Source organism: Sceloporus occidentalis, unplaced genomic scaffold (genome assembly GCF_023333645.1).
Source record: "Sceloporus occidentalis isolate IW3139 unplaced genomic scaffold, rSceOcc1.0.p SCAF_25, whole genome shotgun sequence".
NCBI classification, from domain to species: Eukaryota; Metazoa; Chordata; class Lepidosauria; order Squamata; family Phrynosomatidae; genus Sceloporus; species Sceloporus occidentalis.
The window spans coordinates 11,660,054-11,683,809 of record NW_028317005.1 but is presented as its reverse complement, the minus strand read 5'-3'; the positions used below and the strand labels follow the sequence as shown (position 1 = coordinate 11,683,809).

The following is a 23,756-nucleotide window of genomic DNA, read 5'->3' as shown; positions in this document are numbered from 1 at the left end:
TACAATTTTTCATATATTCGATTATATCTCCGATTGATTCACACAGGATATTGTGTGGCTTCAAAAGGAGTAGGTCAAGATTTATTCATTCATATTTACCATGAATTTATACACCAAATAATGCATTTCATCTGAGTTATTATATCAGAAACTATAACCACTCTTTTCATGTTTTATTAGTGATAGACTGGGTGAGCAGTGTCTCAGTAAAGTGTGGAAATAGTTGGAAAAGTGATTACGATTATGCTTTTTTTAATCTAAAGGCATCTTGCATCGCAGCAGAAAACAACAATCCCTTTTCTTCTTTTCCTAAACAATGTAGAAAAATATATATGAGCACAGTATAATTATATATATACTGAACACGCAACTTAAGTAGCTTCACTTTTTGCTCTGGGAAATAATCAGAGTTTCAACTGTCTATATTAATGATTCAACTGGCCAATGGGTTCTGCATTACCTAATTGGGCAATTGTTTGGACTTTATTATCATCGACATAAAAGAATCAGCTCAGTGTGGTGTTTGAGCAGGAAAACAAATCACATGACTGACAGCAATGGTAGCTTCCAGGTTTGGAGCTTCTCTCCCTCTTCCCTCTACATCAATCTTTTTTATATGGAAACATATAGTATGTGACAGTAGATAAGAACCATTTTGCCTATTTTGTTTGCCCCCCCCCCTGGTTTCAAGGTGAAACCCTTATTGAGTCCTTGATCTCAATAAAATTCAGGATAGGCACGTGCCTATCCCATGCATGTTTAAATTCCCTTACTGTGTTAACCTCAACAACTTCTGCTGCAAAGCCGTTCTACATATCTACCATCCTCGTAGGAAAGTTAAATGTACTTACATTGCATCTATGCATCTTACTCTCTAGTTTTAGATTATGATCTCTTGTTCTAACGTTCCTCCTTGTTTGAAATAAACACTCCTACACATGTATCAAAATTACTTCCTATCATCTATAGCCTGATGGCTCCTCAACTTTCTCCCTTTAACAGTAAAATCCACATACATTGCTTTTTCTCTTTCCCCTATATAATCATCTCTCCCGAATTTCTCCGGGTCTCACGTTGATCCTTTTCTGCCTTCCCTAATGCCTTATGTATTATCTCCCCCACACCATAATCTATGATAATTTTGTTTTATGCTACCCGCCTCTCTCTGGTATTATAATCTAATGGTGTACAAAGAGCAAGGGTAAAAAAACATACATACACACACAGAATGCAAGCAGGAAAGCACAAGAGAAAATACGGTTTCTTGGAAGTCAGTTATGTTAATAAGGAGAGATGGCTAAACCACTCATTAAAAAGAATTACCAACATAATAGTAGAGACAAATGTAAATGTGGGTTTCTAATAACATCTGCACAACATGCAAAAAAAAAAATAGGCATGAATTTAAAATGTGTTAATTAAAGGGTTATAGCTTTGTCTAAATTGAAACTATCTTTTGCTAATGGTACAAGAAGTAAATTACAAGGTAACAAAAGAAAGTCATGATTTGCGTTGAAGCAGAAATGGTGACATGCTGTATATAAGTGTGTGTGCATGGCAAAGCTCTACAGCATACTATGGCGTGTACATTGGGCCATAGTGTAAATGGGACATTTTGGGAGATCATAGATATCCTTGTAACCTGCCCATTGTGAAGTGGCACACCATGGGGCCTGATTGCCTAAGATACCCCTGGACCTGCCACTCTAGACATATGTCTACTCGACCTAGGCTACACTGTGTCGCTGTGTGTGTTCAATCTGTAACTGAATATGACTAGAACTGTCAATGCTTATTTTACCTTTGATAGTTGGAGGAACAGATTTGGTTGTGCTGAATGTATAGATATCCGAATATGGTCCTTCACCTGCGTCACTGACCGCCTGTATTCGGAAGCTATAATATGTGCATTCCGTCAGCCTATGTACCTTATAGGTGTGGCTTGGTCCACGATAGATTGGAAGAAACCTACAAAAAAAAAAAAAAATCATATATATATTAAAATATGATAAAATAGCCAACAGAGAATCACATAAAAATAATGCTCTTAAAATAAAAACTGGCATGTTTTGTTGTATTGCCTAGATATATATTAAATTAGGTTAAATTAGATGTAGGTCTTTAAAGTTCACCGTTTTCAAGTGTCTATATTTGCTGAGGCAGAAAAACAATAAATACAATATACAGCATGAATAATAAATAAAACATACAAACAAATACATAAATACTAATATCATCCTAACCTAATATCAAGGGGCAGAAATGTTTGCTGACTCCAAAAGCAATTCAAATAAGGCAGCTTAAAGGGCCACTTCAACGCATATGATAGGGGCATGACCCTTAGATTTTCATGTGGTCTGTTTTGCAAATACATGAGGGATTCTGCAGAATTTGCCCAAATTCATCTCGCTCCTTGTGATGTACTCCCCTCCAGTCAGGTCTGGCACTGGTTCTAATGAATGCTGTATGCAGTTTAGACCCCAGTAAGCATGTGCAAGGTCTTCCCATTGATTTAATTGGAAGTACCTTACAGGTGCTTATTGAAAGCTCAAGCTGCCAACCAATGGTAAGAAATTTTGGATCATGAGGCTGCAAACTGTGTCACGAAAATGGCTGCAAACTGTGTCAGGTAAGTGTTTTATTTTTAATATTTGTCTTTGTTTTGAGAGAATTCATATCAAAGTACTCACAGAGCATTAAACTGTCTCTTTAATAACATTGTTTCCAACCTTTTTTGTGTTCCATCTGAAACTACTAAAACAGCTTAATTCTGTAGTGAATGTCAAATTTAGCTTCCTATTAAGACAAAAATGCTATCCTATTTTCTTAAATTAAATTTCTTTTCCACTGTCCGCATGTAAAGTTATGCTCTTTTTATCAGTTTGAATACTCTGTACTTGAGTCTCATAGCCACATCGTCACTGAGGCACCTTTAGGCCAGAGTAAACAAGCTCCCCATATTTATTCTGTTTTCAACAGCTCTATAATGTCTATCAAAAGTGTACATTCAATGAAATAGACCTCATCAAGAACGTAGAGACCCAATATTATGTCCTGATTGTGCACACTTATCTTACCCACTCTTCCTTCTGCAGAGAAAAACATTCTTAGTTTATTATCAAGCATACTATCTTTCCACTTTCAAAAACTGGTATACAGTATCCAATGCTACCAAAAGATAACTTTGCGGTACCCCAAAAGGGTAACTCTCCTTATTCTTTTAACAAGTTTTCTATCCAATTACAAAACTTTCCCCCAATCTTTCAGTTCTCATTCATACAGTGTCCCCCCCCCCCCGTGGCACAGTATGGAACATTCTAATCAGACTGCATTTACAGTGTCACCCTGGCCAAACTGAACTTTACTTATTCCTAAAATTAGTTTAAATAGTAATCAACTTGACACGGTCTCTCACTTCCAAGAACCTTGGAGAATCCTACTAATGATACTTATCTTGTTGATCTAAAAGCCCAATTAATATGGATATATAAATTCAACCCAACCTACTGTGTGCAAAGCAAAAAGATGTAATTGAATTAAAACAACAATAATAATAATAATATAATGTAATTGATTATTGTATTTTTGGGTGGAAAAAGAAGCCAATGTCGTTTTGCAGCATTGTATTAGAATAGATCGACAAAACTGGAAGACCTAATAGAATGATAATAATTCAAACAAAGATAACCATATTAAACATTTGTTTAGAAAATTCCTTTACAAGTATGTGATTGAATTCGGGCATTTGTGTCTATGCAAGATTAGAAATACACAAGAGGAATGAGCTTTTGTAAACTTTTGGATTTCTAAAACAAAAGAGAAAAGTAAAAGCATATTAATCACAAACTGTACCAACCTTTCAAAGCAGTAAGATACAAAAAGATTACTACAGCAGCTTGTTACATTAACCCTAGAAGAACTTATTTGGCTTCATTTAATGTTATTGCTCTCATCCACTGGAAGTTTTGGACACATTCTTCATAGTGGGTGATTAGTTATATAAAATGACAACATCTGTCATCATCTACACACTTGCCTTATGACTTGCCAGAAGACACCGTGCCCAAAGACAAACAGTGCTGCTTAGTAGTAACCACTGAACTAAATGGTTATGCTCCAATACTCATGTCGCTGCTAGTAGGTACTTACACAAAGAGGGTAAAAAGATGAGGTGGCAATCAAACTAATTAAATGAACAGAACAAGCACATGGCCTGGACTAAGAACTGGACACACTTTTACTTTTTCTGTGTCCTTTCTCGCTTCTCACTCTGACTATAAGTCTTCTTGAGGGCATATATGGCATTCCTTTATTAAAAAGGTTTATCTTGTTTAAGTATATTTTTGGTTTTATGATTTTTCCGATGGGGAATGTTCTGTAATACTGACCTTTGGGTAATGGGCCATGGTGGGATCTGTACTGAAAAGCAGCTAGAGTTATAGAGCTTGACTTTTACTGGGGTTGTGGCGCATGTTTGACAATTATAGAAAAATCTACTTAACCCTTTAAGAGTGAGGATTGGCAGCATTTTACCTCGGCACTAAATAACATCACTTTTAATTATGTCCTGTACATGAAGCTATTTCACATTTGTCTCCAGATAAGTATTCATGTATTCAAAATGTGTATTTATTTATTACTATTAAATTACTATTAAATTTATGTATTACTATGATTTATTAAATTAAAGCAATTAAATAAAAAAGATTGCATTGTTCTTAATCAATTAGTGACAGTCGGTAATGATAAAACAGATCACACTAGGAGACACAAACAAACATTTGTCATGAACACTGCAAATAAGTGTTTTGCTGGATACAGTTGAATGTAATTCCCAAAGACCCCTCCGTAAAATAAACATGAAGGCAGTGGACGTGCAGTGAAAAATTAGGCACTTTAGAAATCTAAACTTGGATGTCCTAACAAGGCTCTGGAGTTATGTTCTGTTCCTCGCTAGCAGAACGTTTAGCATAAAAGCCGATTAAAGGCGTAAGCATTAATGTTACTTTAGAGTTTACACCCACCTCTTGTCTTCCCATGACAAAGAAAGCAACACAACTCCACTTACATCACTCTCAACATTAACACTTGTTTGGTATATGAGAATTTGAAAAATCTGATATTTCCGAAGAAAGCTCTACGTTCTAAAGAGGCAGCCATGCCACTTAGTGTGATATAGAATAAATGTGTCCAGCATGCAGGAGTGTGCAACTAAATCTCAAGTACATCGTTTTAAATAGTCTGCTTTTTAACACAACCCAATTTTAAGATAACAGTGTCATCCTGATGAATAACAATATTCATCAGTCACCACTGTGTTTAATGAGAATTATACAATGCTTGTGCCACATACCACCCTCAATGGAAAGAGTTGGGTGCAATGGGCTGGTCAGACAAATTAATACCATTAAATAAGCTCCTTTCCAGCTTGCAGTAGCGTCCAAACAGACTCCAGCATTACGTCCTCTGCTTTTTAATATAATCCAGTTTCAAGATAATGGTGACACCTTGTTGAATAACAGCATCTATCACTAGGTTCTTTGTGTGTTTTTGGTTCAAAGGCTGATATGGAAAGACATAACTGAGCCATAAGAGCAGAGCACAAGAAGGTAGTTTTGGATTTGTAGGGTTTTAACACTGAAATGGATTATTGTTCCAAAGACAGACCCATCCTATACTTTTGAGTTTTTATGTTACAAGTACAGGTCACAATTAAGAAGACAAGCCTAAATATCAGTTACTAATTCATGCCCCAATGTGTTGGAGTAATGAGCACCAGTGAACAAAGCACAGCCAACATATCCTGCAGGACTACTTTCCCTGCCAAATGGTTTGATCTTTTAAAAATGCTTACACATTCACTAGTCCAGAAAGTAAGTTAAAAAAAAGGTCACAATTCATGTTGATATGTGATTGTGTTGCTCCTGGACCCTTGGTCACCACTATTGTTGTTTCCTTATACACAGCTATGGTTTTATTGTGCCATGAGATTCTCTGTATTTCTTTGTTTTTTACATATATATATATATATATATATATATATATATATATATATATATATATTACTAAACTGCATTGGGTACTCACCTGCTGTGTACATGAAAGTTAAGTATAAAACACCTTTGGTGAGATTAAGGTGCACTCTGGTAGCGCACCCTACCGTTCTGTTTACTCCCAACATATCAGTTGCCTTAAGTGGAGTAGTTAGAGCCAGCTATGGTCAAGGTTTATACATTTCTGTAATTTTCATGGTTAATTTAAAAACACTACTGCTGTTTCTGTAAACATTATTGTGTTTTTTTCAACCTGTAGAGCTGTAATACACTCATAGCCACCAAATATTCTGAGTTCCTAGAAACAAGGAAGTCAAAGGGACATGCTTATACCGCTACGGAAGATTTTACTGGGGCATTCACACCTATACATACCACCAACACTGCTGCATCATCTGAATCCTCAAGCACATCCAATGATTGTTTCACAGAGCATGAAACAAACAGCCACACGCAATATATTATGTAAATCTATACATCATAACAAAATATATTATATGTGATTATACAATCTCTTTCTCGGTTTGTGTTTTAGAAACAGACATAAAAATTCTCAATTTTTTTTATGTTGACCTAACAGTAGTTGATACTTTTCTGGCTTGCTCTCATATTTATACGCTTACAAATTCTGATTTTATTGAAAAGCCCAGGAAAATGCATGTCACATTATTTATGACAAATGCATGGTACATTTTTTTTTTGTTCCTGAGTATAATTTATTCCACACCTGGAGCCCCTAATATGTAAAAAAAGTTAATATACACACATATATATATATATATATATATATATATATATATGTATGTGTATTTAAATATATATACATATATATATATATATATATATATATATATATATATATATATATATATATTGAAACAAGGTGCGGGGTGTTGTCGTGGAAGGGGTATACATTCCCCCTCGATTTTGCAGGGTTTTATACGACATATAGGGCAGGCTGGTGCTCCACCCCGCAGTTTACATGCACCTGGATTGACACGGGTTCCAGGCCAGGAGTTTAAGCTGACTCCAATGCACTGGTCAGCTGCAAGTAATTAGCTGCACTGACTGCAATATAACCTGACCTGTTGGACAGAGGGAGAGAAGAGAGTTTTGTTTGGAAGCAGCAGAGCTTGCTATGCACAAAAGAGACCATCAAAGAGGTTGGTGGGATTATGTTTTGTTTTAGTTTAGACCCTTAGTAGTGAGGGAGTTATATGTTAGTAAGCGCTCAGACGAGCTAGGCTTTTGTTTGTAGGGAATTTGTGTTCTATGTAATCCTGTAAATAACTTCATACGTGGACTACAAATAAATCGTGGGTGATTACCTAACTGAGATGTGGCGTTAATACCCTAGAGGACCGTGCTGTTTGGTACCCTGTGTGGGTGCAGGATCACAATATATACACACATACATACACATTAATTAGCCCCTGCAAAGCCATATGGAACTTTTAATATTTATTTTTTTAATTTTGCCTTTTCTGTACCTAAAATGCACATCAGAAGCTAGAGCTTCCAACATTTACAGAAACTGTGCAGAAAAAAACAAGATTAGTTGAAATCCAATTTCAGCTTGGACTATGTACACACAATACTGCTGTTACACAGACCCGAGTGATGTATGAATCAGTATAATTCTATTCATAATATAGCATTCCATAGAACTCCACATCTCATCACCATCCATTAGTAACCAAAAATGATATGTTCTGATTCTAAAAGGTCATGAGGGTCTTCAGAATCAGTTTGTTCTACAAATGAAAAGACAGTTAATTAGACTAGAAACTGGGCCCTAGCTTTCAGTAATATTGCTAGGTATTACATCAATTAGGGCAATGATATGGCAGTGACGAAACAAAGTTAGTGTACTTAAATATATTATTCAATCTAATTGGCACACAAATCAAATTGAAAGACTTGTGCATCAGAAACATATATATATTTATATATAGATGGGCTGACTGTCAAATGGTAGAATACGTACAAATGGTAGAATACAGGGGAACCACAGTGAGACAAGTTTCAAACCAGTCCCATAGTCCCCACATTGTCCCTAGTGGCTTAGAATTTAGAAATAATGAGGCATGTCAGATTATACCCCTTTACTCTCAGAAATAGGTGGCTGATGCCCCAGGCCCAAAAAAGTGTTTATATACAGACCCGTAGTTGCTCATTTATATACATTAATAGTAATGGTGATCAATAAGTTACTCCAGGTATGGGTGGGTGATAGACTAGCTTCTGAAAGAAATATGAGAAATATGGTGGCTTGACAAGTGCACACAAACCAACCTTATGAAAACATAAAAGGTATAATATGAGGACCTACCTACACTTATATGTTTAATTCTCTAAAATTTCTCTGCAGCATACCTGTGTGTGATTATGATATGCATTATGCATTAAAACGTTGCAAGATACAAAACAATAGCACATGGAAAATTCATCTTATGACATAAACGGGATCTATTCAATGACTTCAGATCCACCGCAACAAAGATGTCCCAAGTTAAGTTAAAATGGCTTAAGGTGAACTCACGGGAAACCTACTGGACATGGGTTGTATTTTGTAATAAACAAAAATGTAAATGGAAACTGGTAAGTTTAGCTTGCAAACTGATTCGGAGTGTTTGAGAAATATATTAAGATGGTAACATTGGCTATAAATGGTAATGTTTATTTGAAGTGATAAAATAACAATTTATTACTAACATTTACAATATATTGCATATGAGAAACAAGTCAGAGTGCTGTTGAACGAATATTTGCCGATATTTATTCAAGCAGTTACACAAGGCATCTTCCAAGTAATAATAAGTACTATATTGGTAGCTCGTCAACTACTTAGACTTTAACAAATTATCTGGATTGCGCAGCAGCATCTGAGAAGAGCTAATGACAAACTCATGCTGCAGACCACTGAACAGTAATTACATAATATGGTCATTTGGGCTCTTTCAGCTCATACTATCAACACTACTAAGAACTATCTGGGATGGAGATATCTACCTGTCAATAAAACTAAAGTGAGCACTCAGAACAAATTTCTTTTAATTTGTGAGTTTATCTGCATGATGGTGTAACATGCACAACCAGCAAATCTATTTCTGCAGAGTCTTCTTGGGCAACATTAAGTAATTAAGACTAAAATGGTAAATAATAAAGATTTGCTAAAATGGGGCAAACCCCCCCCAACCGCTTTACTCGTGTGTATATATATATATATATAACTTTGTTATGATTACTTATTACAGTAAAATTATGGTTTAGTTCTGCACAAATACATTTATAGTTAACTGGTCACAGCTAGATATAATATCCCAGCTCTAATTGTCAAGATTTGTGCTGAAGCATCACAAAGAGGTAGCAATAGGAACCCTGAATACAGAGCTGGACTAAGACTGAAACCAATTGGAGCAGAGTCACTGGACAAGACAAGTCATGAACCAGGAATCAAGACATCAGTAAACAAACCAGAAAACTGGAGTAGAGTCACTGGACAAGCCAGGCCTAGAACCAAGAGGCAGAAGCGAGATGAGTCTCCACAGAATCACACAAAGGGTAACACCAACCAAGGGCAAGGCAGAAATGAAGAAGAGATGCTTAAGTACCTTGTTTCCGGGTTCAAATTAGGTCACTAGGAGGCGGGGATAGGGTAAATGGTTACTGTGACATCATTTGTGCGTGCATCGTCTCTGAGGTCACGCAATCACTTGCGAATAAGGCCAGGATGCAACCTAATCACAAGCCGTTTCCATGTGTCTCTTCTTAGACAATTCATGTGCAATTGTTTAACCAACATTGTTTCATTGTTTAAATTGTTTAACCAATTGTTTCACCTTGTCCTGGACCAGTAAGGACAGTGGCAGGAGATGAATTTGAAATTCAGAGTATTGTGTACTCCCGTTTCCATAGGAATTCACTCTACTGCCTGGTCCATTGGGCTGGCAAGAGTCCTGAGGATCCTTCCTGGGCTTCAGCATTCAGTGTCCAGGCTCATGGTTTTATCCCCACCTACCACTCTTGATTCCCTACACGGCTGAGAGGTCCTCTTTTCTGCCCCTTTGTTCATCGTCGAGGAGGGGGTACTGTAAGCAATTACCTTTGTCAACAGCCAAAACAAAAAACTGGAGCAAAGTCACTGGTCAAGCCCGGTCTGGAACCAAGATGCAAAAGCCTCTAAACCAAATCAGGAGGCAGGAACAAAGTCACTGGGGTAGCGGGATCAAAACACCAAGAGTCTCCGACTGGAGCAGGAGAATCACGCAAAGGTTAGCACAACCAAGGGCAAGGCAAAACTGAAAAGAAGATGCTTAAATACCTTCCTTCCAGGTTCAACTGAGGTCACCAGGAGGCGGGGATAGGGTAAATGGTTGCTGTGCTTTAATTTGCATGTCTCGTGATCACTTACCGTGAGTAAGGCTTGGATGCAGACAACCCTGAGCGGGAGCTGCAGTTCGACTCAGGACATTCCTGCTGCAACCAAGGTAAGTGCTTATAGCAAGTGAGATGTTTGAGAAGCAGAGAACAGTAGTGTTTGCCAGATGCTACTTTTTAAAGTGCCCCTAATGTCTTGGCTGACAATCCCATACACCTCTGTAATACTTTGTTTTAAAGAACATAAATATACTTTTAACATGTAAAAAAAACCATATCTCTACCTTTTGTTTTTGTCTTCTATTTGAAGGATGAACATGAGATCGTCTGAAGCTTGGGATTTTGTGCTAGCTTCGCCCCATTTTAATTTCAAGCTCTGAGGTCCAGCAGCTGCACACTCTAACCGTGGAGGCAAAGGTGGTAACGGACTAGTTTTTACATTGATTAAATGACTGAAAGGTCCAGCTCCGATTTCATTCATCGCCTGGATTCGGATTCTAAAGAAAAAAAATAAAAATAAAAACATGGTATGAAGACTCATGTACAAATCGGATATATATATAAATATATATAAAAAAAAATAACAAGCACCCCAGGTCAATACTGGCTGTAAGGGCTGTTTTTAAATAAAAAGGGTCTGCTACCCAGAGCCAAATCAGCTGGTCCTTGTGTACAACTGAGATGGAAGAAAGAGAGAACGCGAGGATTGAGATGAAAAAAGGGTGTTCAGAACTGGAGCTGGGATGCCCTACGACATGCAGGTGCCCCCACACAAGGCTTCCCAGAGGACAAGGGATGACCCTGGACTTAAAGAAATAGAAAAGAAAATGTCTCATAATACAAGCCTTGCTCCAGTCCTACAGTCCTAGGACAGTAAAGATATAAACACTTAAGTATTTACAATTTTAATTTTTAACGTCAAACATCTATCTTTTAACACGAGGACAAATACAATGAATTTACACACATTAGCATCTCAAAAGTAATATTTAATTATTCTTCCAGAATAATATTCGTTCTCTGTGCCAGATGGATGTATGCCACACACAGCTCTGGCGCATACAGGATTAATGGTAAGTTGTGTCGTCCTTTTATCTGATGATACTGAAAATACATATTTTGTTCTTCAGACAATAACTTGTTTTGACAGCGGTTAGGAGGCAAAACAAAACTGAAGCATGAACAGACTACAAATGACACAGTCACACAGCAAATTTAATAGTTATCCTGCTGCCTTCCAGAGTGTTGTCATTTACACTAAAAAACAAGTTTTGGCTTTTAGTAACTCTTTGTAGTAATGCAAGTGAAAAACAGGCATATGTCTCTGCCCCATATCGTTACAACCGAGAAATGCAAAACACCTGAACATGGAGAGAAGGAGGATGAAAATCATTCAAATCAGGGCTGTCTTAACAGGGCAAAAGGGGCAGTTAGTCATTCCTGGGACAAAGCCACTGCCCCTTGAGCCTGTAACAACATCTGCGGCCAGGGTGGGGTGGTCCACAATTGTCTACAAAGATCCATCCCAACCACCCGGGGAGACAAGGATGCAGCAGGGTCACGCTGTAAAAGCAAACCTGCTCACACAGGTTGCGAGTGCCAAAAAGAAGGTAAGCAATGATGGTGAGAGGGAGTATTTATGAATGGATGTATGTCTGTTAGTGAGAATGAGAGTGCATGTATAAGAATGTTTGTGTGTTTTCATGTATGTGTAAATGTTTGTATGCGAGCATGTATATGCAAGGCTTCCAATGTGAACATTTGTGTGTAAGGGTTTATGTGTGAGCACAAATATGTAAATGTATATGAGCATGCATGTGTAAGTATGTGTGAGCATGAATATGTGTGTGAGTATGAACGTGTATGTTTGTGTGAGCATGAATATGTGTGTGAGTATGAACGTGTATGTTTGTGTGAACATGAGTGTGTCTGTTAGCATGAATGTGTATGTGTTTGTATATAAGCATGTATGTGTAAGCATTTGTGTGTGAGCATGAATGTGTATGTGCAAGTGTGTGCGAGGCAATGTGCGCTAGCATGAATGTGTGTTGAGTAGAATTACGTGTATGTTAGTGTTAGTATGCATGTGTAAGTTTCTGTATGTGTGTGTTTACATATTATATGTGTGCCAGTACGTATTTGGGAGGGGGAGAGGCAGATGGGCTTTACTTGCTTCTCGGGCCCAAAGGTGCCAGCCCTTCCCAGTCTGCGACTCTTGCCTTCCACAAAGCCACAGGAATATGGCTAGTATTGCCCTCTAACACATTGGCCACCATACCCTTCCAGCTGTTGCTTAAAGGCTATAAACAGGAAAAGGAGGCTAGATGTGTGCCCACAGTATCAATAGCTTACCAAGGTGAGGGGTTAGCACAGCTTAAAAAAACTTAAAGTAATAGTTGTGCTACTTAAATAATTTTAAAGTTGTGGCTTTTCATTGTGAATTGTTCACTTATTTTTAGTACTTTATTTTCAATAAATAATAATTTATTTTGGATTACTACTTTCACTCTGTTTCATAACCTAGACAACAGGATTTTCTCATTTAACAAAAAAATTATTGTATGTTTAAACCTTAAACTGCTAAGGCTTGTATACACTAAGTTCAGTCATAATTCAATTCCATGATTTGCAATTCATTCTTCCAGTTATTTTCCCACTCTGTCTTCTAAACATTAAGCTGCATGAGACCAGTAGTGTTCAAATCCAGCAAACTTCTGAACTCAAGAAAATGCCACTAAAACATTAAAAATAATGTTCCTGACCTAGCAATATAAACATGACTAAGATGATTCTATTTTAGTCTTAACAGTGTTCCTAAACCACATAAAATTGCAAAAGTGAATAAATCACGTGGAATGACATGAGAATGAATTGATAGGATCATTCCCAGATGATCAACCCATTTGCTTTGTAGGGTCACCCTACAGTAGGGTATTAAACTAGATGGGTGCCAGATTCCAAAACATGCTGCCAATCCACCTTCTTCACCATCTAAGTAACTCCAATAATAAGAAAAGGTTTGACAAAAAATACACGTGGGTCTGGAAATTAGTTAAAGGTCCAGTACAGCCCTCTTTTCCTTTAAAATGCAAATTTTACATTGACCCCAGTATGCAAATTGGGGCATATATTCTTACTCAGAAGATGGAACTTCTATCTCATTTGACTCCCCCGCTTCTACTGAAAGCAGGAATCTTACATGTGTACACTTCTTGCACATGCACAGTGGCACTTCTAGTCAAGGGGAGATGACCTTTATAAAATTTCTTAGGGCTACCTATTTTCAAAAATGTTCACAATATTAGTGGCACATTGGCCAATTGCTCCCATGTTCTCTGGATACACCCTTGAATTTAAAATCAGAGAATTCAAAATCAGAAGAGGCCAGTTATGTGTTGTTTTATGTAACAGACAGAGCAGGAGAAATATGTATTGGGCCCCAAGATTTCTGATGGCGGTCTGCATGTTGGAATTTTTGGAGTCAAAGAATATTCAGGTCTTTTCCCACAAGTCATAAAATAATATCAAATAATTAAATGTTTATGTAAGCAATCATGTAAATACCCCAAACGTCTACCCCTTCTAAGCATTTTCATGATATTTAGCTTTTCTGCTTGTGTCATTAATAAGTATGAGACTAGAAGCCACTACAAGGGCAGCATGTAACCTACATAAGGGGAGAATTCTAAGAACAGGGAGAGATACATTGACGTAAAATAGTAAACCAAAAAGCTTCTTGGCACATTACTGGCACCTTTTGTTTATTTGCTCCATCATACAATCATACATAAGTGGGAACCAACTCAACATGGGTGAAAAGACACATGTGCACATGGACACTCAACACGGAGTCCCTGGCATTTTATGCTAAACACTACTTATTATTACACTTATTATAAATTGGTTGAAAAACATTAGCACAGCTCAATTTGTATATAAAGTAATTGATTCCAAAGCTTGTTTACACAAAAGAGTGCAAGTAGAAAAAAAATAATGTCTAGTACGTTACTTAGAGATATTCTTTAGAATGTATCTGTCACTACATAAATAAATATCATGTCTGCAGCAGTGGAACATGGACTTGAGATCAGATTTTAAGGTTTAAGATTATTTTAGACTAATTATAAACCAATGCTGTAATGCATAAGTGACATACCAACTCCTTTGGTTACTTTTGTACTTTTTGTAAATATTTAACAAGGCAAAAGTCAGATATTAATAAAAACACTGTTGTTTCTCTTGAATCCATCTTAGTCAAATTTGTTCTACTTTCCTTCCTAAGATGACGCAAGCCTTTGGACACCCTCCCAGCCCGGGCATAAACATGGTTTGTGAGGAAAAGGTGTGGAGGAGATGAATTGAAGACCAGTACAAAAAGACATCACAGAAATTGAATAGACATTATAATAATGCCATATTCTTGTCCAGTCCCAATCATTTGTTCAAAAGGGAAAGCTGACTCAAGCACAGGCTTATTTTAGGAGCTCATGACAGCTATCCCTTGGGTCCCCTCAAAAGAAGCCACAATGGAGTGGAGGTTTATGTATCTGCTGGCACAGACCTCTTCAACCACTTTCGTCCTGTACCCCCCTGCTGTTGGAGAGTGTGGGATACGATGTTATACGTCGGCAACCAGCAACCAACTTATTCAGGCCTTACTGTGCACGGGACATAGATGATCAAAAGGACAACCTAAACCTAGTAACTCAGCCCTGGTGTCATCTACCCTGGTGATCAACGCTAAGCTTAAATGAATGATTTGTGAACTATTTATTTATTTATGGTATATTTGACAGTCATCCTAACAGACAATCCAGTTAAAATGACCTTGCCAAGGGCTGTGACATTTTATGAATGTTCTCATTAGGAAGAAACCAAATGAAGCAAATCTGGAAAGGAACAAGACACTTGTAATTGGGAAACCAATCACCGAACGTGTTATTCACATAATATCCAAAGAACATATTGTTTTTTTCTCCACTTAACAGTTTACTGAAAATAAAGTACTTGTCGCTCACAGCAGTTATGTAAGAAAATAGGTCCAGCTGTACAACTTCAAAGAAACAAGCATATAATTTTTTTCAACATATCATTATATTAATGTTAACAAATTACTATTTCTAGTAATGCTGTAATAAAGTTTATTAAATAATACCAATTCATGACCTGGAACATAATTTGTCATGTTCTCAGCTTAATTAAAATGGCCTTCGCACACTCTTCCATATTATAGTAATATACCGCATTTGCGTATTTCCTGAGACGACCCCCCCAAAATCTGAATATTAATTTAGGAAAAAAAGAAAAAGCCTGAATATAAGAGGACCCTATAAGAAAAAAGTTTTACTAGTAAATGTTAATTCATGTAAACTATTTTTTTTTTAATAAAAGCTATGATTGAGAAAAATATTTTTTTTTGTTTTTATTTTATTTTCCAACCTGCCCACCAGTTATGCACATCTGCCCCCAGGCTTGCCACTCTGCCCCAGAAATGCCTTATACCCCTATATGCCACTGTGCCCCATGATATGCCTTTTAACCCTCTAAATGCCACTGTGCCACATGATATGCCCTTTAACCCTCTATATGCCACTGTGCCCCATGATATGCCTTTTGACCCCTATATGCCACTGTGCCCCATGATATGCCTTTTGCCCCTATATGCCACTCTGGAATTTAGGGGGTTAAAAGGCATATTATGGGGCAGTGTGGCATATAGGGAGGTATAAGGCATTTCAGGAGGCAGAGTGGTATATAGAGGGTTATAAGGCATTTCTGGAGGCAGAGTGGCATTAAGGGGGTTAAAAGGAATATCATAGAGCACTCTGCCTACAGAAATGCCTTATACCCCTATATGCCACTCTGGAATTTAGGGGGTTAAAAGGCATATTATGGGGCAGTGTGGCATATAGGGAGGTATAAGGCATTTCAGGAGGCAGAGTGGTATATAGAGGGTTATAAGGCATTTCTGGAGGCAGAGCATCATAAAGGGGGTTAAAAGGAATATCATAGAGCACTCTGCCTACAGAAATGCCTTATGCCCCCCATTTAACACCCCCCCAACTTACCAGTGCTTCTGACCTCCTGGTGTGTAGTCGGGGCAGCGGGTAGACGTCTAAGCGAATCATGTAGGCAACTTCCGCTGCAGCCGGAAGGAGGTTCCGTTAGCAGTGCAGGGAACTCTCTTCTCAGACAGCCGGGGAAGGTCTGCAAGATGGACGCCTTGTTTTAACCAACAGTGCGCTGTGGAGTGGAGTAAACCCGGTAGGGTATATATGTTCTTTTTTACCTCCATCACCCATCCCCTGTTAATGGGGACAGAGGGAGTGATATATTTAAAATCTTTATGGGAGGCATGGACCCCCAGCCATAAAAAATATTAGTATTCCTGTTAACCATACAGGACAGTAGCACAGGCCAATATAAGATATAGAAATACTGGTGGACTGCTTTACAAAATTATGAGATTTTCAACGCTTACGTCAATTTGTCCCGAAATAGGAGGAGGTGAGTTAGATCTGCCTGGATTTATTAATGAAGAATTGTTTTCAAAGATGTATGACACATAGGAAAGAATATGAGTAAACTAGAAAATAATCAGACCTTCTGATTAAAGGATAGTACAGACTGTAAAAGTGGAAAGAACACTAAAGTACTGGTAAGTTTGGATTGTGGATGGCATGGCAGGCTACTTGAAAGACACTCTACCAGCAGACAATAAAGCATCAGCATTCAGCAGCATTATATTTGTATATAGAAGTGATCAGTTTTATACTGACCTATCCATGGGGAGATAATTTTTAAAAACACATTCTTTGTATCTCTATGAAAACATAGTGAATAGCATAAATGGTCAAAAGAGCACTAGTAATCTTATAAGACTCCATGTAACTCTTGCCAAAGACATCTCTATAGTTTGTTAATGGTGGGTCTGTGTGAATGCACACTACCTTGAAGGAGCTGGCTGATGAATCTCTCATTTAGTCATCAACCCCTTTTCATATGCCACCTAATAAATGTGAACCCAGGGTTAATAATGTCAGGGGAGAAGTAGGATTTCCTGGTAGGAATTCAACTCATAATGCAATGGTCACGTTTTATGGTACAAAGTTAGTAAGACCAACAGAGGTTACAAACCATTCACATGGTTGTGTGGTATAGAAAAACCCTGTACTCATCAAAACACAACTGTAAACAACTGAAACCACATAGAATGTCCATTCTGCTTTCCCTGAATGAATACAGCAGGTGTGGCATTATCTATGAATGACAAATATCCTGCCATACCATATTGCTTAATTCAGACAATCTAATTTCCAGTGCTAGGGAAACATACATCAGTTATCATTTTACTAGACATACACTTTATCAAGCTGATTGTGATCTTCTGTGTTGACTCGTGATCACTGCAGCAATTTCTATGCTTATAGCAAAGCTCTAGGTTTTCATTCGTCTTGGAGACAACCAGACTCCTAGGCTCAAGCTGTGTAATTCAATATGGTCCCTTATTAAAAATTAAATTGGGAGGCTAAAAAATGTATAATAAGACATACTGTACAATAGATCTGTTATAATGTTGCTCCCTCAAGCTGTGTGTATGAAGCAAGGAAACCAAGGTCTATATCAATATCTTTGATGAGGCTGAAAACAACTGTGTTTATGCCGTTTATCCTCTGCCTCCCCCAACCTTAATTTGTAAATAAAGCTAGTAAGCACATTCAACTGCCAGACAGCTTTGATCACTGCCATGTTACCAGATGTGTGTAGCACGATTGGGCAATACAATTCAAATTAAATATAATATTATAATTACATATGCATAGTAACTTGGGTGCGATCATGCCATTTAATTCTTGAATTAGTCGCATAATAAAATTTTGTTAAATGTGTAAATTTCTCCTTTTTTAATATCAAAATGACTTTTGATGAGAAGCTGGAGAGGCTGTTCCAACCATGGCTTATAATATATACTGAAAAAAAAAAATAAAAAAAAATATATATATATACTGCTCTGCAGATTATAAATGCGCTATAAAAATAAATAGCTTCACCCATGGACAATGTTCTTTTATTCAAAATGCAGTCCATTATGTCAGTAAGCTCATCTCCTGTGTATGGAACACAAGCTTGTATTTTACTTGTACACAACTCACTTAGGTGTAGGTATGAGGAGAAATGTTAGTTATACCCTACAAACACATGGTTTATTTAAATTGTTCTATTCATTAAAAAAACTGCAAAAAAAATAATGAAATAAAACCGTAGTATGTACGTAGTTACAATGCTGGACGTTTTAAAATTAGGTTTAGTGGTATTTTTTTGTTCTTAACACTGGAAAAGTACATACATATTCCCACAGAGTTCTTGATGAACTATCCTTGTGAGGTTAACATGTGCCTAGCGTGATTAGGCAGGAGAACACAGATCTGGGTAAACTGAGCAGTAATAAATAAGCCCTGTTTATGAAGCATGCCTCACATCTAAGAACTAAAAGCTTTCTCCTTGAGAAATCGCAATTCTCATAGCACATGTACCCATTATCATCAGAGGCAGCTGATGGAAAAGATGTGTTTTTAATGCCTTCTTTGCAATCTAATCAGTAGCCCAACACAATAACTTTTCTGACTAATCAGTCAATGGAACAAAAAGATTTCGGATAAGGAAGTCGGTTTGAGCACTTGCTCGGAGCGTACAGGTTTGAAATTACTTGTTCACACCTCACCATCAGATGGGTGCCATGAAATGCGGTCTTCCTACTTTACGTGACCTGCATTCAATGAGGGTGATGTGGCTTGTAGTATAACAACAACTGACACTTATGACTAAGGTACTTGAGAACTCTACTGAAGTAATATTTTCAGTAACAGACTCTCTGAACTTAACCAGCAAACAGGGGATCGCTGGCACCTTTTGGCCATGGGGCAAGTACAGCTAAGTGCCCCTCAGCCCCTATTCCTGCTTTACCCCCACAATGTCATATAGTTACACGTACACCAGCTTCACACCTGCTTCCTCCCATCACTAAACCTATGAGCTTGGTGGACTGAAGGGTTCTCTCATCTGCTGCCTAATTTTATGTTTCCATGAATGGTTCTTATATGCCGTTAAGTTCTATGTATGTTTCTATAAATATGTTAGTTACTGCTGTGTAGTATGTTGGTTGCATTAACCTATGTAGCTGATCAACTCCCTTCTGTGACATCAGTAAATGTCCTAAAAAACGCCAATGTGGGAACCCTAATCTTTACACAGACAGAAACTACAATACAGTGCAGTAAGTGACAACTGAAATCCAGATAGACATGTGTGCTAGTAATAATCTGTATGGATGTTACAAGACTTTCAAGATTCATTCAATTCATAGGAGTATTCTACACGCATATGCTTGCGCCATCTATTTTCCATGCAGGAGATATGTTCGGATGAATACATACATCTCCTTGCACGTGATGCACTTATTGCCAGTAAGGTAAGATAAAAAATAATTTTTTTATTTTATTTTTTTTAACTTTAAACATTTTTTAATATGTTCTTTTTACGAAGCTCTATGGGATCCTGAAGTGCCACTTTAAGGATCTGCTAAAGTAGCTGCTGATCCTTTTACTTTTATCACTTTTCCTTATTGAGTGTGGAAGCTACATGTAGTGATTTTGAAACACATATGTGATGTTTTCCATGTGTGTAATAATTAAACTCTTTCCTTATATAACATTGTTAAGTATGCTTAAATCCCAACTGATTCATGTATACACGCGGTGTGTTCACCGAGTTCGATGTTTTTGTTTCTTGTTGTCTAAGGAATAGGCAATCTCCTGCCTGTGCAAAACAAAATATATTCATTTTCTCTCTATGAGTAATGTCCATTAAATTTTCCTCAAGCAGATGTCATGAAAATGACAGTGGGTGCTCTATTAAGAAATGATGAATATTTCAGAAGGCAAAGCAGGGTTCTGAATAATAAATATTGCAAAATTAATAGCATTTTTAAGACAATGCATATAGCGATATATATATATAAATATATATATAAATGTACATATATATATATATATATATATATTTATATCAAATATAATAGATTTTTCTTTTCTCAAAGCACGGCATGTTATTACTTATTTGTGGATCAATATATTTAAATATTTAGATCAATATGCTGAAAGAAGTTCTTTGAAACATACAAAGATGTAAAGATTCTTCACAATAAATAATTTGCACATTTAGTCTTTATTGTTCGGATGCTGCCCAATAATTTCTAGGATTTATCTATCAAAAAAGATATGAAATGAACAATTACATACTGATAGCACGCTTCTGGTTGCAGATCCTCAATGACGTAACTTGTTATGTTCCCAACCGAGATGCTGATATTTCCCAGGTCAATGTTGTAAGAAATAATGTCTGATCCATTGTTGCATGGTTCTTCCCAGCACAGCAAGAGGCGCACTGAGGTTAGGATTGTGCAGTTTTCTAAATGTGCATCATCCATCACGTAAAGGTTAGATACTGCATCAGGTGCAGATGCTGGTGTTCTGCAGCTCACAATATCACTGAAAGGTCCAACTCCAGACAAATTTACAGCCTGCAAAGAAAAGAAAGATAAAGGTAAACACCCCAATACAATCTACAAATCACGAATACTACTCCCAACTACCACCAAAACCCAAAAAAATATGTTGTAGCAGAAGAAGGATTGGTTGGAAGTGAAGGTTTATATAACCAAAGTAAGATTTGGGCACCTCTACAAAATGGAGATAATGCAAATCCTTACTGTACTATACTGTACTTTTTTGTAAATCCAGTCTTGGCTGTAATATACCATATTTCCTCGATTATAAGCCAAGGTTTTTTTTCAGAGCAAATGCTCTGAAAAATACCCCTCGTCTTATAATCGAGGTCGTCTAATCAGACCTAAAATGCAGGGGACCTGGATCCTCCTGTCTGGTAACCTCAGCTGGTGCCGGCACTTACACCGGGCGTCTATCACCGAGCGCTGGCGAAAGTGCCGGCAGCAGCGGAGGTTGTCTACGCGCATCGCGCATACCTTCCCCGGCTGGCAGAGAGGGAATTCTCTTCTCTGCCAGCCGGCGAACGTCCGCTCGATGAACGCAGACAACCCCCGCTACTGCTTGTACCTCCGTCGTAGCTTCTATGACGCAGCACCGGCGTCACATGACCTTCCGGTGCTCATAGAAGTTCGGGCGGAACACCCGCTGCCCCCACCAGACACCAGGGATTCTGAAGCACTGGTAAGTCGGGGGGGGTATTGTATGGGTGGCATAAGGCTTTTCTGGAGGCATATCAGGGAGGGAGAGTGGCATATAGGAGGGTATAAGGCATATCAGGGAGGCAGAGTGGCATATAGGGGGGTATAAGGCATATCAGGGAGGCAGAGTGGCAAGCCTGGGGGCAGATGTGCATAACTGGGGGGGACAGGTTGGCAAATAAAAGGAAATAAAAACAAAAAAATATATTTTTCTCAATCACAGCTTTTATTAAATATTAAAAAATAGATTACATGAATTAATATTTACTAGTAAAACTTTTTTCTTATAGGCTCATCTTATATTCAGGCTTTTTCTTTTTTCCTAAATTAATATTCAGATTTTGGGGGGTCGTCTTATAATCAAGCAAATACGATACTATACTTTCTAGGTTATACAAATGGGTCAAACCAGTTTTAAGAGCTGCATAGCTTCTTCCATGTTTAAATGTATTATCCATTTGGAAATTCTAAAGCTCACATTTGAAAAATAAAGCAGCGAGGCATAAAGCAAATTAAGAAGGTAAGTGTCTAAGAATGTTACTAAACCACTAGCACAACAACTTTATACTAAATATTTACTGTATGTCCATTGCTGTTTAGCTAGCAATCATTTTACATATTAAATCTGGGCATTTTACAAAACAGCCTAATTTAAAATGGAATTATGTCCATCCTCTCCATATTTCTTTGCTAAAATGAAACCATTCTGCTACTGAGTTGATTACGAGGCTTTGGCCTATATAAAAGGCATCATACATTAAAAGGATACATTTTCTTTGTTAAAGAACAACAGTGTTAACAAGATTCTTAAATGACTTAAATAGGAAAGGTATAAATATAGCCCATATTGCAAGGATTCATTATTTAAAGTACTGGTCTGCGGTGCCATTTAATCTGCACCCCCCATTAAAATGGTATTACAGCTGTAAGTGTGAATGCCATTCTTATATGTGCAGAGTTGGTTTCTGCAAACCTGTATTCCACTTGAGCAAAACAGCAATTTCTTACTAAATATTTATTTATATGTATTTTGCATGATATTATGAACTGCGATATTTTTCATTGACAACATATTTTTTCATTGACAACATATAATTTACAACATACACATCTGCGGGTTGTGAATATTGCAGAACGCAAAAATAGTCCATAAAACACGATAATGCTTGGTTGTATTTTCTACATGTGTACTGCTGTATTGTTCATAATAGCTTGTAACTACTTATGTGACAGGAGATATGCATTCAAGGAATAAATGGCCTGTGATGACTGGTGGCAGTGGTAGTCCCCTAAGGCATTTTCTAGGGATCAGTGAAGCAAGCTAAATTTACTTCGCTGATCACCAACTCTCTGTAAAGTGAGGAGGGTTTGACTGGGAACTGAGAATGCTGCTAAATTACATGCTTAGGGTATATATGCCCTCAGTGGCCCTTTTGTCACATTAGCAATTAACTATAAGTGCCACTGGCACAGATGGCTACTATATGGGCTAGACTGCTAGCATCAACAAAATGTTGGTTTTAGGGCAAAAGTATAAGATTTCTTATATAAATTAGTGTTTCAGGATACGTAAGGAAAACAGACCAACTAATATCTTATCACCCCCCCTACATCTCTGCCGTCTTATACAAACCCATCCTAACCTCCCTCTTTGTTCCTCTTATGAACTGCGTCTCTTCTGCCATCATTACCTCTTCTCACTCCTGTATCTAGGATTTCACAAGTGCTGTACCCCTTCTCTGAAATTCCCTACCCCGTTTGTCTTAAAACCCACCTTTTTCAAGAAGCATAAAACCGCTATTCATAACACCGAGCCAGCATCCTAATCATGGCATCTAAATGATTAACAACCTTTACAGATCAACATGACCCTATCAACTCATCCCCATCCAAGCAGTCCTCTCCTACTGCTTCACTTCCCCATCAACCACCGACTTGATTGAAAATTGCCAGAGCAGGACCCACTTCTCCTTTTGTACCAGTTTACTATTGTGTGGTTTTAAACTATTCCACTGATTGTAACAGCACTACGGAATCTGCTGGGGCTATAAAATAAATGT

The 23,756-nt window shown here is 37.5% G+C and overlaps 1 protein-coding gene across 1 annotated transcript in view; it reads right to left on the bottom strand.

Moving 5' to 3' along the window:
* Window positions 1–23,756, bottom strand: part of LOC149300407 (fibronectin type III domain-containing protein 3B-like) — a 112,181-nt gene that overhangs the window by 6,358 nt on the left and 82,067 nt on the right. Inside the window, exons 21-23 of the mRNA XM_089485356.1 lie at window positions 20,732–21,012; window positions 10,718–10,930; window positions 1,802–1,968 (exon numbers count right to left, since the gene is read on the bottom strand). Coding sequence (XP_089341482.1) covers window positions 1,802–1,968; window positions 10,718–10,930; window positions 20,732–21,012 — 661 coding nt within the window. The remainder of the gene's footprint in view (window positions 1–1,801; window positions 1,969–10,717; window positions 10,931–20,731; window positions 21,013–23,756) is intronic.